The sequence below is a fragment of the Limanda limanda genome, chromosome 20 (assembly GCF_963576545.1).
Source record: "Limanda limanda chromosome 20, fLimLim1.1, whole genome shotgun sequence".
In the NCBI taxonomy this organism is placed as follows: Eukaryota; Metazoa; Chordata; class Actinopteri; order Pleuronectiformes; family Pleuronectidae; genus Limanda; species Limanda limanda.
The window spans coordinates 2,687,567-2,703,636 of record NC_083655.1 but is presented as its reverse complement, the minus strand read 5'-3'; the positions used below and the strand labels follow the sequence as shown (position 1 = coordinate 2,703,636).

At 39.8% G+C, this 16,070-nt stretch overlaps 1 protein-coding gene across 1 annotated transcript; it reads right to left on the bottom strand.

The window, feature by feature from the left end:
* Nucleotides 1-1,296: 1,296 nt before the first annotated feature.
* On the bottom strand, nucleotides 1,297-15,786 carry adgrg2a (adhesion G protein-coupled receptor G2a). Its single transcript, XM_061094263.1, has 17 exons — nucleotides 15,687-15,786; nucleotides 15,490-15,607; nucleotides 14,763-14,995; nucleotides 6,362-6,480; nucleotides 5,623-5,759; nucleotides 5,387-5,543; nucleotides 4,779-4,934; nucleotides 4,452-4,574; nucleotides 4,273-4,318; nucleotides 4,082-4,185; nucleotides 3,794-3,918; nucleotides 3,416-3,684; nucleotides 3,219-3,318; nucleotides 2,239-2,525; nucleotides 2,044-2,145; nucleotides 1,495-1,614; nucleotides 1,297-1,397 (listed from the first exon to the last, which is right to left on the bottom strand). The coding sequence occupies exons 1-17, from the start codon at nucleotides 15,784-15,786 to the stop codon at nucleotides 1,297-1,299; spliced, it is 2,397 nt and encodes a 798-aa protein (XP_060950246.1).
* Between the last annotated feature and the right edge of the window lie 284 nt (nucleotides 15,787-16,070).

The window sequence follows — 16,070 nt, the reverse complement described above, 5'->3', positions numbered from 1 at the left end:
AGTCATGAAGTGTGGATGCTGGTTTTCTGGGATTACAGGATTACACTGACATCTGGTGGAAGTTACGTGGCTGTGCTGAGTTTACCAGCAGCACTAGAGACAATTTATCGTCCTAATCCATCCTCCATGGTTCATAAATGAGTTTAACATGCCTGTAATGCAAAGATTTAACCCTAAAATAACTAAGAATACATTATTTGGAATGGAAGATTTTCTAGATCCTTTAAAAGGGACATTTCTTTTATTTCTATAACTAAAATCTGTGCACATGATGCTGGCAAATGTAGAGTATGTGACAAAATACAAAAGTTCCCTTTACAAAGTTTGAATTGTAATAAATCAGTGGCCGTAACTGTGAGTGAACCGAACCCTGCTGAAGGTTACACAACCCTGTGGTGAGCAGGGAAGGTAATTGGAGGGTTTTCCCCGTTGAGCAGGTTTGATGAAAAGATGTAAAGATGTCACGCAGACGTGAAAGTCTCTGACTCAAAAGAGACAAAGTGGACAGGTAATAAATTGAAGGTTTATTATCTTCTCGTTCATGACATGCACATGTTCACCCACAAGGACATTTAGTCAAATCTGCTCCCGATAAAAAAAGGGCAGGAAATAAATCCTCACTGTCTGCTGATGCTCCAGCAAACTGTACAACCAATACACTTCTTTTAAAAAAATATCTAATACAATCTCATATAATAATGCATCTCTCAAGTCTAAAATCAACACTGTACTGTAGCAAAATAAAGTAAAATATACTCTAAAAATATATAGATTAAATATAAAAGCATGTGGATATTTTCCTTTAATCCACTTTCCATCTGCGGTATTTCTCAAAGTGCCTTTAGACCTCCCTCATTAGAGAGAGGGTCAAATTAAAAAATATAGTGGCAACAGTTCATGGAACAATGGAGATATCTTCATTTCTCTCCATTAATGTTCCAAAAGGTATAAAAATCTACTGAAAGAGAGCGAACTACCCTCATAACAATCAAAACAGTCTGAATATAATGTAATAGAATCAATGTTTGCAGTAATAACTCTACAGACACAGAAAAAATTCAGATTTTCAGTCACAAATACTCCTTCTGTACATTTACCGCTGTTAACGAGCCTCTTTCATCTTTTCTGTTTTCCACCGTCAATATACAAATGATGTCAAGTAACAATTTTCCACTCCAGGAACTTCAGTCTCACTTCTGCTCTGACGCCTTCGACCCGTGATTACAACTTCAATCCTTCATCTCATGTAACACTGATAAGTTCCTCCCCCCCCCAACCTCGACCTCGACCCAGCCCTCAGACCACGCCCTGTGAAAACGTGTTTCGTCTGTGGAGATCGTTGAAGACGACGTCGCTGTTGGTGCCGTCCGATATTCCGCTGTCTACAAAAACAGACCCTAGAGAGGGAGGAGTGGAGGGGGGGGACACAATTACAGATGAATCATATTTTTGAATCTATGTAAGCTTGTGCACGAGAGACAGATTTAAACCTACCACTGCTATTGGTGATATCACTGACGACAGAGGACCTTTGAGAGGAAAGGTCTGGAGCTGAGGTGAAGGCCGTGGCCATCGACAGGTTCCTGTGGTTCTGAGTGGCCGTACGACTCCAATCTGCAGAAAGGTTGATCATGATGATTAGTGACGAGTATGGATGATCACAAGGCCAAAACACCTGATGGTGCACAACTGGAGATATGTCCCTGACATCCGCTGGTGGCTTCTAACACCTGCTAACATCTTCTGGTCGTTGGTTACTTAAACTGTTCAAAAGACTTCTATTTTCTAAAATGAAACCAAGCTTAAGTTAGTTTCTTCAGTACAAAGCATATTTTTTCATTTTACAGAGACAAAATACAAAAGGAAACTCAAATATCCCGCGTGAAGATTCCACCATTTTTCACTTTTTAAGTCATACGGAGCCACGTTATCAAGAATCCATCCAAATAGTTTGATAGGAAGCAAAGGATTATTATATAAGTTCTAAAGTTATACAAGCTGATCTAACGTGTGAGAGGAATAAGAAAATATTTGGTTCCTCACCAGAGTTCTCGGCCAATCGCAGCCTCCCGCAGCAGAGGTAAGTCCGCCACTGCCTCCTGACGTTCTCCTTGATAGCACAGTGGAAAACAAAGACAAAGAAACCTGCAGAGAACAAGTAAAAAAAAAACATTTTCAAGATATTGGTAACATGGATCGACTTTTCATTTTGATAAGGAGTTAATTTTCCGATCTCACCCTGCAGAGAGTTGAAGATGGTGAAGAGGTAAACGAAGGGCAGGTAGAGCGGCCCCCAGGCGAACAGAGCGAAGCCCCAGGTGAGGCCGAGCAGGATGATGAGGCCGCTGACGCTGCGCACGTCCGTCATCACGCCTCGGTTCGGAGCCTGGTTCTGAGGGTTCTGCTTCTTGATCCGAGTCAGTTGGATCATGACGACGATGAAGACCACTAGGCACACGGCGAAGATCGCCAGGAAGTACGCCACCACGCCCACGTAGAAGGCGATGTCGTTACGCAGCCAACAGCTACAGACGGACACAAGCAGGAAGGGTCAGGAGGACACACAGATACACAGATACACACAGCTGGAACATCATTTAACCTTATTAAAGTTCAGACGGAAGCAAAAAGGTTGTTTTTCTAAATATTAGCGACAGTTTTCTGTGTGTTTATAATGGAAAGGGAATAATTTGAGTGTCTGGTAAAGTTCATAGGGAATTTTGAAGAGGTTGCAGCTTCAGATAGACATTTAATTTGCTGGTGATAAATGTATTTTTATGTGTTAAAGAAGGAAATTTAGATTTTTTTATCATTGGTGAAGCATGAATGTAACTTTAAAAACTTGCTTGATTGCATTTATGCCAGAAATCCATCTGAACTTGTTAATCTCTCAGGTCCTTTGGAGATTTACTTTTGATATTTGGCCTGATACATTTATGATAATGAATTCTGGCCATAAATCCATTTATATTTTCATGAAAGAAAGTTAGAGACAAATACAGATTTAAATGTTTCAGCACCACAGACAGAGCACAGTTAAGAAAAGAGTGTTCTCTCTCACCCTCTAGTGGTCAAATACAACAATGACAGGAACAATAGAAATATTCTCATATGATCTGTTTTGTTTTTTCTCTTGGACCTTTGAACATCTCATGCCAATTCAATACAGCATTAACCTGCATTTACATAAAGGTAATAAAGATTTAAATGTAACTTACAAGTCGTCTGAAGTGCCATCTGTGTATTTTCCATACGTCACCAAACCGTAGTTGTCTTTATCTACTGCGATTATGATGATCACCACGATGAGAGGAACACCTGCAATATCAAATATTTACAGAAGAATTATGCTTAAAAAACACATTTTAAACACAACATAACATGTTGTTGGTGAGGTTTAAAGTGCAGGACGTACCCCAGCCTATCAGGGAGAACTTGAGCATGTATTTGCTCAGGTAAGGCGTGAACACCCGGACGATGCTCAGGTACATGTGCAGCGCCTCCAGCCCGGCCCAGGTAAACGTGGTCAGCAGGAAGTAGTGCAGGAAGAAGGCGGTGCTGATACACAGCCCGACCGCCGGGTAGAGCGCCAGCCAGCCGTCCAATAAGAACACCAGGTTGAGGAAGAGCAGGGAAAAGGAGAGCTGCACCAGGATCTTGGCCGGAATGTCTCGCATCAGTTTGCTGCAAAGACGGAGTTTATTAGGAAAACACAAGGAACAGACACCATGAAGTGTCTCTGACGAAGCTCAGATTGAAATGGTCTTGGCTTTGTAAAGAGACGGATTCTTACTCAAATGAAAGGTACGTCAGTAAAGTGACGGCAAGGAAAATAGCAGAGACTCCACAGCCGATGTAGGTGATGAAAGTTAGGATTTGTGCGTGCTCACGATCGATTATTCCTTCTCTGGACAAATCCTGCATGGAGGACGGGACAGAGACACAAATATACAAACAGTGAACACATGTTGTACAAATGTAGGCAGTTTCCCACTTTAAAATGTTAGTTAAATAGCAATTCTGATTTGTAAATAGCTAAATTGATATTATCGTCAGAATATCTCAAGCATTAAACGCTGACCAGGAGTATTGCAAATGACGTCAGATGATTGCAGCTGCAAATTGTTTTTTCCGACGTGGCGTTGACCACAAAGCAGCCGTCAGAGCTCCAGCCTCCATCACCAGCTGAAACCAAAAAACACACATAAACAGGAATATTCACACGTGAGGTAATTCAACCAACTGCGAGAGGCTTAAATGTCCAGTACCCACCATTCTGAGTGAAGTCCCAAAATACACAGGAAGCCGTAAAGTTTCCCTGTGAACCAAAGAAGAAAGTTTGAATCGTCTCCTTCAGCTGCCAATTAACAATTAACCTTTTATTTTGAAAAGTTTATTTGTTTCGTGTGATCCTGTTGAATAAATGCGCTCGTGAAAATTAAACCACTCACGGTTGCAGGGTTTGTGTTTTGGATGGTGAACTGAATGTCCTCACTCAAGTTGCTTATTGACAAGTTGGCCACACTGGAGGCCAGAACTGGACTGACGACGGTTGTGTTTTCTAATGATGGGTCCTGCAGAAGAACGAGAGGCATGGAATCAGTTCAAAGAATATTCAGTTTTCTTTATATTTGAGTATAATAATTGCTCTGATATCAAATGTTAGTTTTATTGCATCCTAGAAATAAATTGAGGAACTAAAAAAAGCAGTTTGTAAGTCCTTTACACCAAAAAATAACTGACTGATGACAGATCTGGATGTGGAGTTGGTGAAGTACCTGGAAAAAGGTGTTTTTGGTGTAGAAGGTGAATTGGACCCTGCTGGCCTGTTGTTGCTGCTCAGGACTGAGACCTGCAGTCAGGGTGGAGGGCAGGAACACTGAGCCCAGAGCAGAAGCCGACCTCTTGGACCTGGTCCTTCCGAGACCACGAAGCTGGAATAAAAACAAAGGGTTAACAAAGGATTACTCCGATAGTAAGATGATGTAAGGTACTAAAGAATGTACTAGGCTCACAATGGCGACATCTGCAGGACTTAAAGAGGATTGCAAGGAAACATCAGTTAAAAAGTCATACATAAGTAAACATTCAAATAAATATATGGTAATGTAGATAGGATTAGATGTAGCAAGATGTATTACATGTATTGACAATTTATATTATATTAGACCCAAGTTATTTGGTGTTGCAGGTGTTTATCATAGTTCTGGTTTTAAACTTTGATGAAACCAAGTGAGAGATTCTGAATTAGACTCACATAATCAAGATGATATCTATGATGTCTATAGGTACATTTGTACTAAAGATTATATGATTTGAACTGTTTTGTGTAGTTATATTTCTTGTCCTGTGTTTGCTCTGGAGGATAATCCTTAACGTTTGCTACCTGGACATTATCCGTGTTGAAGATGTCAACAGATGTTGTCGGGAAGTTGGTTCCATCCACCGTCCTGACGGCCAGAACCAGTGACTGTGCCGAGAGGATCCCTCGGTCGCCGCTGACGGCCAGCTTCAGACCCACGGTGTCCACGACTCGAATCAGCCTGTCGACACGAGACATTTAATAGAGATCTCGCGTTCATGTAACGGTGAATGTCAGTGAGGGTTTATTGTGGTTTTTACCTATTAGCCGACCCGGAGAGGGCCCCAGCGTCGCCCTCCATCAAGTTGCTGACGATGTTGACGACTTTTTGTCCCACAGACCTAGAGACAGACGGGCCGTCCAGCAGCCTCTCCAGCTGGTCCGCTACCGTGTCCACCTGCAACATCCAACCTGATTAACTCCAACTCCACAAAGTCACCACACAAAAGACAGCGACATTAACTTTATTCAGCAATTACTGCTATAACATTTACAAATGTATGATTCCTGTTGATGTCTTTGTACTGAACATTTCCTATTCTATAATTGTGTATTTTATAATACACATTTTATTTTATTCTAGTCTGTATATTTATCATATAATATATTATTTAATCCTTATTATTGCTCAGTCTTTTATTTCACAACTATTCTCTTTCCGCTACTACAGAGCTTTTCTGCAAATGTTTTTCACACAATTATACTTGTATTGAGTTTGTGAGATGAAATGATTAATGTGGTAAAATAATAATAACAATACATTTCCAAATTTTAGCCACTGTGCTATTAGGTTAAGAAGTTTACTTTGCTTTGTCATTCAATTTGTTTAGGGGCTAAACTCATGAACACAATCGACTGGAGGATTTTGTTATTTGGCTCGTGAACTCCATGAACTCCCGGGCCTTTTCATCATAACACAACGTACACAGCGCTAGACTTTACCAGCTCCGCTCACTTTTAAACCCTGTAATGCGTACGTAAGCATATCACTAGCTTCACCTGAGAGGAGTCGAGCTGCGACGCATCCTGAGTTTGTTCCAGTATCCTGTTCGCCAGCTCCTCTTTGGCCTCTTGGCTCATCGTTGTCCCTGGTCCAGCTGTGGAATTTGTAGCCGAACCTTGGATAAGAAAACACTCGGTAAAATAATTTACTTTCTCCATTACTACAAAACCACAAACATATTCAAAGTAAGGTCTTCATGTGTCCCTCAAACTATACAAAAACAATTTTGGCAAAGTGATAGCTTCAACCTACCAGTCGGTGCTTCAGTTGTGCTGATGACGACGGTAGTTGGGAGAGTTGTTGTGGTTGTTGTTGAGGGAACCAAAACAGTTGAGGTGTTAAGCGGGGCCGGAAGTGGGACAGGTGTAGTAGAAGTAGCATTGGTAGTTGTAGCAGTAGTAGTAGTTGTAGAATGAGTTGTTGTTGTTGTAGTTGGACTTTTTGTGGTTTGGTTGAGAGCAGTGGTTAAACTGCTTGTAGTTGAGTTCTGGTTGTAGCTTGTTGCCGTAGAAACGTTGTTGGTGACAGTGGGATCAATGCTGTTGGCAGTTGTCGTGGAGTTGGTGTAATTATTTGCAGATGATGTGATGCTGTGGGTCACACTTGATGTGGTGTGATTTGTGGTTTGGTTGTTCAGCGGAGATGCTGTGGTTGTCATGATGTTGTTCACAATAGGAGTTGTGTTGTTCACAGTCAAGTTTGTTGTCGTTGTTGCATTGTTTAGAGTTGTACTAACTTGAGAAGTCGTGTGAGTCACAGTTGTGTTCTGTGGTGTTTCTGTGATGAGTGCAACTGTTACATTCGAAGAAACAGTAGTAGTTGTAATATTCTCTATTGCTGTATAGTTGTTCGAGACAGTAGTTACATTATACTCTGCTGTGTAATTATTAGAGGCTGTTGTGTGATTGTTGGAGGCTGTTGTGTAATTGTGGGTGGCTGCAGTTACATTGTACTCTGTTGTGTAATTCGAAGAGGCCGTGGTGTAAATTGTTGTGTAATTCTTAGATGCTGTTTTGTTATTGTTGGCTGCAGTAGTTACACTGTATTCTGTTGTGTAATTGTTGGCTGCTGTTGTTAGATTGTACACTGTTGTGTGTATTGTTGTATTGCTTGTTGTGATTGTGCCATTATTTAAACTCCTGTTCCCAGCTGTAGTTACATTGGATCCTATTTTGTCATTGTTGGCTGCTGTAGTTGCATTATACTCTGGTGTGTTACTTGCTGTGTAATTGTTGGTGACTGTAGTTACACTGTAAATGGTTGTGTAATTGTTGGAGGCTGTAGTCACATTGAAGTCTGTTGTTTTATGTGTTGTGTAATTATTGGTGGGTGTAGTTACATTGTACTCTGTAGTGTGATTGTTAGAAGCTGTTGGGTTATTTGCTGTGTGGATGGTAGAGGCAGTTGTGTAATTATGGATGGCTGCAGTTACATTGTACTCTGTTGTGTAATTGTTGGCTGCTGTAGTTACATTGTACTCTGTTGTTCGGATTGTAGTATAGCTTGTTGTGGTTGTGCCATTGTTTACATTCCAGTTCTCAGCTGTAGTTACATTGTGTCCTGTTGTGTAATTGTGGGCTGCTGTAGTTATGTTATACTCGGTTGTGTAGTTGTTAGAGGCTGTTGTGTAGTTGTTAGAGGCTGTTGTGTGATTGTTGGTGGGTGTAGTTAGATTGTTCTCTGTCGTCTGATTTATAGAAGCTGTTGGGTTATTTGTTGTGTAGATGTTAGAAGCTGTTGTGTGATTTTTGTTGGGTGTGGTTAGATTGTACTCTGTAGTCTGATTGATAGAAGTTGTTGGGTTATTTGTTGTGTAGTTGTAAGAGGCTGTTGTGTTATTGCTGGGTGAAGTTACATTGTACTCTGTAGTATGATGGTCAGAATCTGTAACTGGTCTGACTGTTGTTATGTTGTAAGCTGTTGTGTTACTGGGAGAAGGTGTAGTTGTATCCGCTGTAGTTACATTGTAGTTTGTTTTGTTATTTAGGGAAGACGTAATTGGTCTTATCTCTGTTGTGTTGCTAACTGTTGTGTTACTTGGAGAAGGTGTAACATGTCCGGTTGTTGTTATGTTGTTAACTGTTGTGTTACTTGGAGAAGGTGTAACTGCATCTGTTGTAGTTACAGTGTAGTTTGTTGTGTTAAATATAAGAGATGTAACTGGTCTGGTTGTTGTTATGTTGTTAACTGTTGTGTTACTTGGAGAATTTGTAGTTGTATCTGTTGCAGTTACAGTGTAGTTTGTAGTGTTGTTTGGAGAAATCGTAAGTGGTCTGGCTGTTGTTATGTTGTTAACTGTTGTGTTACTTGAAGAAGTTGTAGTTGTATCTGTTGTAGTTACAGTGTAGTTTGATGTGTTATTTGGAAAAGATGTAAGTGGTCTGGTTGTTATGTTGTTAACTGTTGTGTTTTTTGGAGAATTCGTAACTGCATCTGTTGTAGTTACATTGTAGTTTGTTGCGTTATTTGGAGGATATGTAACTGGTCTAGTTGTTGTTATGTTGCTGTCTGTTGTGTTACTTGGAGAAGGTATAGTTGTATCAGTTGTAGTTAAAGTGTAGTTTGTTGTGTTATTTGAAAGAGGTGTAACTGGTCTGGTTGTTGTTATGTTGTTAACTGTTGTGTTATTTTGAGAAGGTGTAACTGCATTTGTTGTAGTTACAGTGTAGTTGGTTGTGTTATTTGGAATAGATGTAATTGGTCCGGTTGTTCTTACGTCGTTAACTGTTGTGTTATGGGGAGAAGGGGAAGTTGTATCAGTTGCAGTTACAGTGTTGTTTGTAGTGTTGTTTGGAGAAATTGTAAGTGGTCCGGTTGTTGTTATGTTGTTAACTGTTGTGTTACTTGGAGAGGGTATAGTTGTATCTGTTGCAGTTACAGTGTAGTTTGTTGTGTTATTTTGAAAAGATGTAACGGGTCCGGTTGTTGTTGTGTTGTTAACTGTTGTGTTACTTGAAGAAGGTGTAACTGCATCTGTTGCAGTAACATTGTAGTTGGTTGTGTTATTTGGAATAGATGTGACTGGTACGGTTGTTGTAATATTGTTAACTGTTGTGTTACTTGGAGAAGTTGTAGTTTTATCTGTTGTACTTACAGTGTAGTTTGTTGTGTTATTTGGAAGAGATGTAACTGGTCTGGTTGTTGTTATGTCGTTAACTGTTGTGTTACTTGGAGAGGGTATAGTTGTATCTGTTGCAGTTACAGTGTTGTTTGTTGTGTTATTTGGAATAGATGTAACTGGTCTGGTTGTTGTAATGTTTTTCACTGTTGTGTTACTTGGAGAAGGTGTAACTGTATCTGTTTTAGTGATAGTGTAGTGTGTTGTGTTATTTGGAGGATATATAACTGGTCTGGTTGTTGTTATGTTGTTAACTGTTGTGTTACTTGGAGAAGTTGTAACTGCATCTTTTGTAGTTACATTGTAGTTGGCTGTGTTATTTGGAAGAGATGTAACTAGTCCGGTTGTTGTAATGTTGTTAACTGTTGTGTTATGTGGAGGAGGTATAGTTGTATTTGTTGCAGTTACACTGTTGTTTGTTGTGTTATTTGGAATATATGTCACTGGTCTGGTTGTTGTTATGTTGTTAACTGTTGTGTAACTTGGAAAAGGTGTAACTGCATCTGTTGAAGTTAAAGTGTAGTTTGTTGTGTTATTTGAAAGAGGTGTAACTGGTCTGGTTGTTGTTATGTTGTTAAGTGTTGTGTTACTTAGAGAAGGTGTAACTGCATTTGTTGTAGTTACAGTGTAGTTGGTTGTGTTATTTGGAATAGATGTGACTGGTCTGCTTGTTGTTATGTCGTTAACTGTTGTGTTAATCGGAGAAGTTGAAATTGCATCTGTGGTATTTACAGTGTAGTTTGTTGTGTTATTTGGAAGAGATGTAACTGGTCTTGTTGTTGTGTTGCTAACTGTTGTGTTACTTGGAGAAGGTGTAACTGCATCTGTAGTAGTTACAGTGTTGTTTGTAGTGTTTGGAGAAATTGTAACTGGTCTGGTTGTTGTTGTTAGGTTGTTAACTTTTGTGTTACTTGAAGAGGGTATAGTTGTATCTGTTGCAGTTACAGTGTAGTTTGTTGTGTTATTTGGAATAGATGTAACTGGTCTGGTTGTTGTTATGTTGTTAGATGTTGTGTTACTTGGAGAAGCTATAACGGCATATGTTGCAGTTACAGTGTTGTTTGTAGTGTATGGAAAAATGTTACCTTGTCCGGGTGTTGTTATGTTGTTAACTGTTGTGTTACTTGGAGAAGGTGTAACCTTATCTGTTGTAGCTACAGTGTAGTATGATGTGTTCGTTGGATAAGGTGTAATTGGTCCAGTTGCTTTGTTGCTATCTGTTGTTTTACTTGGAGAAGGTAAAGTCGTATCTGTTGCAGTTACAGTGTAGTTGGTTGTGTTATTTGGAATAGATGTAACTAGTCCGGTTGTTGTTATGTCGTTAACTGTTGTGTTATGTGGAGGAGGTATAGTTGTATCAGTTGCAGTTACAGTGTTGTTTGGAGAAATCGTAACTGGTCCGGTTGTTGTTAGGTTGTTAACTGTTGTGTTACTTTGAGAAGTTGAAATTGCATCTGTTGTAGTTACAGTGTAGTTTGTTGTGTTATTTGGAAGAGATGTAACTGGTCTTGTTGTTGTTGTTGTGTTGCTAACTGTTGTGTTACTTGGAGAAGGTGTAACTGCATCTGTAGTAGTTACAGTGTTGTTTGTAGTGTTTGGAGAAATCGTAACTGGTCTGGTTGTTGTTGTTGGGTTGTTAACTGTTGTGTTACTTGAAGAGGGTATAGTTGTATCTGTTGCAGTTACAGTGTAGTTTGTTGTGTTATTTGGAAGAGATGTAACTGGTCCGGTTGTTGTTATGTTGTTAACTGTTGTGTTACTCGGAGTAGGTGTAACGTTATCTGTTGTAGCTACAGTGAGGTATGATGTGTTCGTTGGATAAGGTGTAATTGGTCCAGTTGTTATGTTGCTAACTGTTGTGTTACTTGGAGAAGGTAAAGTCGTATCAGTTGCAGTTACAGTGTAGTTGGTTGTGTTATTTGGAATAGATGTAACATGTCCGGTTGTTGTTATGTTGTTAACTGTTGTGTTACTCGGAGAAGGTGTAACTGCATCTTTTGTAGTTACAGTGTTGTTGGCTGTGTTATTTGTAATTGATGTAACTGGTCCGGTTGTTGTAATGTTGTTAACTGTTGTGTTACTTGGAGTAGGGGAAATTGCATATGTGGTAGTTACAGTGTAGTTGGATGTGTTATTTGGAAGAGATGTAACTGGTCCGGTTGTTGTTATGTCGTTAACTGTTGTGTTACGTGGAGGAGGTATAGTTGTATCAGTTGCAGTTACAGTGTTGTTTGGAGAAATCGTAAGTGGTCCGGTTGTTGTTATGTTAACTGTTGTGTTACTTGGAGAAATCGTAAGTGGTCCGGTTGTTGTTATGTTGTTAACTGTTGTGCTACTTGGAGAAGGTGTAACTGCATCTGTTGAAGTGTCAGTGTAGTTTGTTGTGTTATTTGGAATAGATGTAACTGGTCTGGTTGTTGTTATGTTGTTAGATGTTGTGTTACTTGGAGAAGGTATAACGGCATATGTTGCAGTTACAGTGTAGTCGGTTGTGTTATTTGGAATAGATGTGACTGGTCCGCTTGTTGTTATGTTGTTAACTGTTGTGTTACTTGGAGAAGGTGTTACTGCATCTTTTGTAGTTACAGGGTAGTTGGCTGTGTTATTTGGAATAGATGTAGCTAGTCCGGTTGTTGTTATGTTGTTAACTGTTGTGTTACTTGGAGTAGGTGAAATTGCATATGTGGTAGTTACAGTGTAGTTAGTTGTGTTATTTGGAATAGATGTAACTAGTCTGGTTGTTGTTATGTCGTTAACTGTTGTGTTATGTGGAGGAGGTATAGTTGTATCAGTTGCAGTTACAGTGTTGTTTGGAGAAATCGTAAGTGGTCCGGTTGTTGTTATGTTGTTAACTGTTGTGCTACTTGGAGAAGGTGTAACTGCATCTGTTGAAGTGACAGTGTAGTCGGTTGTGTTATTTGGAATAGATGTGACTGGTCCGCTTGTTGTTATGTTGTTAACTGTTGTGTTAATCGGAGAAGTTGAAATTGCATCTGTGGTAGTTACAGTGTAGTTTGTTGTGTTATTTGGAAGAGATGTAACTGGTCTTGTTGTTGTTGTGTTGCTAACTGTTGTGTTACTTGGAGAATGTGTATCTGCATCTGTAGTAGTTACAGTGTTGTTTGTAGTGTTTGGAGAAATCGTAGCTGGTCTGGTTGTTGTTGTTGGGTTGTTAACTGTTGTGTTACTTGAAGAGGGTGTAGTTGTATCTGTTGCAGTTACAGTGTAGTTGGTTGTGTTATTTTGAGAATGTGTAACTGGTCTGGTTGTTGTTATGTTGTCAACTGTTGTGTTACTTGGAGAAGGTGTAACGTTATCTGTTGTAGTTACAGTGAGGTATGATGTGTTCGTTGGATAAGGTGTAATTGGTCCAGTTGTTGTGTTGCTAACTGTTGTGTTACTTGGAGAATGTGTAACTGCATCTGTAGTAGTTACAGTGTTGTTTGTAGTGTTTGGAGAAATCGTAACTGGTCTGGTTGTTGTTGTTGGGTTGTTAACTGTTGTGTTACTTGAAGAGGGTGTAGTTGTATCTGTTGCAGTTACAGTGTAGTTGGTTGTGTTATTTGGAATAGATGTAACATGTCCGGTTGTTGTTATGTTGTTAACTGTTGTGTTACTTGGAGAAGGTGTAACTGCATCTGTTGTAGTTACAGTGTAGTCGGTTGTGTTATTTGGAATAGATGTGACTGGTCTGCTTGTTGTTATGTTGTTAACTGTTGTGTTAATCAGAGAAGTTGAAATTGCATCTGTGGTAGTTACAGTGTAGTTTGTTGTGTTATTTGGAAGAGATGTAACTGGTCTTGTTGTTGTTGTGTTGATAACTGTTGTGTTACTTGGAGAAGGTGAAATTGCATCTGTGGTAGTTACAGTGAAGTTTGTTGTGTTATTTGGAATAGATGTAACATGTCCGGCTGTTGTGATACTTGGAGAAGGTGTAACTGCATCTGTAGTAGTTACAGTGTAGTTGGTTGTGTTAATTGGAATAGATGTAACTTGTCCGATTGTTGTGATTTTTTTAACTGTTGTGGAACTTGGAGAAGGTGTAATTGCATCTGTTGCAGTTACAGTGTTGTTTTTAGTGTTAGGAGAAATTGTAACTGGTGCGGTTGTTGTTAGGTTGTTAACTGTTGTGTTACTTGGAGAGGGTATAGTTGTATCTGTTGCAGTTACAGTGTAGTTTGTTGTGTTATTTGGAATATATGTAACTGGTCTGGTTGTTGTTATGTTAACTGTTGTGTTACTTGGAGAAAGTGTAACTGCATCTGTAGTAGTTACAGTGAAGTTGGTTGTGTTATTTGGAATAGATGTAACTGGTGTGGTTGTTGTTGTTTTGCTAACTGTTGTGTTACTTGGAGAAGGTACAGTTGCAACTGTGGTAGTTACAGTGAAGTTGGTTGTGTTATTTGGAATAGATGTAACATGTCCGGTTGTTGAGATTTTGTTAACTGTTGTGTTACTTGGAGAAGGTGTAACTGCATCTGTAGTAGTTACAGTGAAGTTGGTTGTGTTATTTGGAATAGATGTAACTGGTCCGGTTGTTGTTGTGTCGTTAACTGTTGTATTACTTGGAGAAGGTGTAACTGAATCTGTTGTACTTACAGTGTTTGTTGTGTTAGTTGGATAAGTTGTAATTGTACCAGTTGTTGTTATGTTGCTAACTGTTGTGTTTATTGCAGAAGGTATAGTTGTATCTGTTGCAGTTACAGTGTAGTTTGTTGTGTTATTTGTAGGATATGTAACTGGTCTGGTTGTTGTTATGTTGTCAACTGTTGTGTCACTTGGAGAAGGTGTAACGGTATCTGTTGTAGTCACAGTGTAGTCTGCTGTGTTAGTTGGATAAGGTGTAATTGGTCCAGTTGTTGTTATGTTGCTAACTGTTGTGTTACTTGGAGAAGGTAAAGTCATATCTGTTGTAGTCACAGTGTAGTTGGTTGTGTTATTTGGAATAGATATAACTGGTCCGGTTGTTGTTATGTTGTTAACAGTTGTGTTACTTGGAGAAGGTGTAATTGCACCTTCTGTGGTTACATTGTGCAGTGGTGTGTGAGTGGGAGACAGTGTAGTCGTGTTAAATGTTGTTGACTGAGCCAGAGTAGTTGAGTGGTTTGCAGACGCTGCGGAGCTGGTTTGTGTTGAGTTGACAGGAGTTACTGATTCTGTTGTGGTTTGTTGTGTTGTGGTTGTGTTTTGAATCACTGTACTTCCATTGTACTGTTCCCTTGTACTCTGAAGTGTTGTTTGAAGTACAAGTTGCGCTGTTGAGGATTGTGCGCCGTTACTTGTTGTGGGTGAAGTTGTCGTGTCAGGCTGAGCTATTCCTTGTGTTGCATTTGTCTGTTGCGCTGCTGTGGTGAAGTCGGTTGTCGCGTTAGTTTGTTGGTTGTTGTTGGTGATGGACGGTGTTGAGGATTCAGGAGTGCCGGTTGTTGTCGGGGAAATGCCGTGCGTGGTTGTGGACGGTTCCGGAGGACAACTGTCAGTCAGACGAACAGCGAGTGTCTCCTTCACCTCACTGTGAGAGAACAGGCAAAAAGTAAAATATGCAATATTCAGAACTTCACATGAAGTAAAATGCTTTGTTTGACCATCATGTTTATTCTTTAGTTGGTTCATCTGCTCGATATCACGGCAAGTAGCAAAAAGGAAAAGTTAGACGAAGTTTTAGCCAAAATTTCAGAACCTCCTTCACGAAAATGTTTTTAAAGGAACAGTTAAACATTTTGGGATGCTAACTGCTACTACCCTTAGCATAGCATAGGTTAGCATACATTTTGGAAATGGGGAAAAAGCCAGCCACTGTCCAAAGGTAACAATATTTGCTTACAAGCTGGGAACTGAACCAATTAAGACCATTTTTCTCACAAGCTACATGAAAAACTAACTTGGTAAATTAACAAAATTCTTGGTTGATACATTGATGTTGAATTTTAAAGATACAAAGCAATTATTTTCTTGGCTTATATCTGGATCGAAGGGGTTTTGGATATAAATGCTGTATAATGTTACCATTGAACCAGAGTGGAGTTCGGTTGGCAGACGGCGGAGTTGGGCTGGTCACTGGAAACCCAGGTCAGGTTGGACGCCAACAGAGTCAGGACAGTGGAACCAGGAGAACCACACAACACTGAGGAGAGACATTTCCTTTACAACGGAGAATTCATAATTGGATCAATGTGACAAAAACAGAAATCATACAGACTGACCCATGCGTGTGAGCGGCTTGTCATTTGCTATGCTGCTGTTGCTGTCGATGATTCGTTGCACAACTTTACTCAGGGAGCAGCCGTCGACAGATCCAGACATCTCCAGTATCAGCATGCAGCTGGTTAAGCTATTGAGCAGTGGTCAGAAATCTTATTAATCACTTTATTAATTATTGTCAAACACATTAGAGAAGAGTAGCATGTGTCTGTGTCTTCTGGGGGAAGTTCAAGTTTCAGTGTAGTTTGTTGTGTTATGTGGAAGAGATGTAACTGGTCTGGTTGTTGTTATGTTGCTAACTGTTGTGTTCCTTGGAGAAGGTGTAACTGCATCTGTTGTAGTTACAGTGTAGTCGGTTGTGTTATTTGGAGAAGATGTGACTGGTC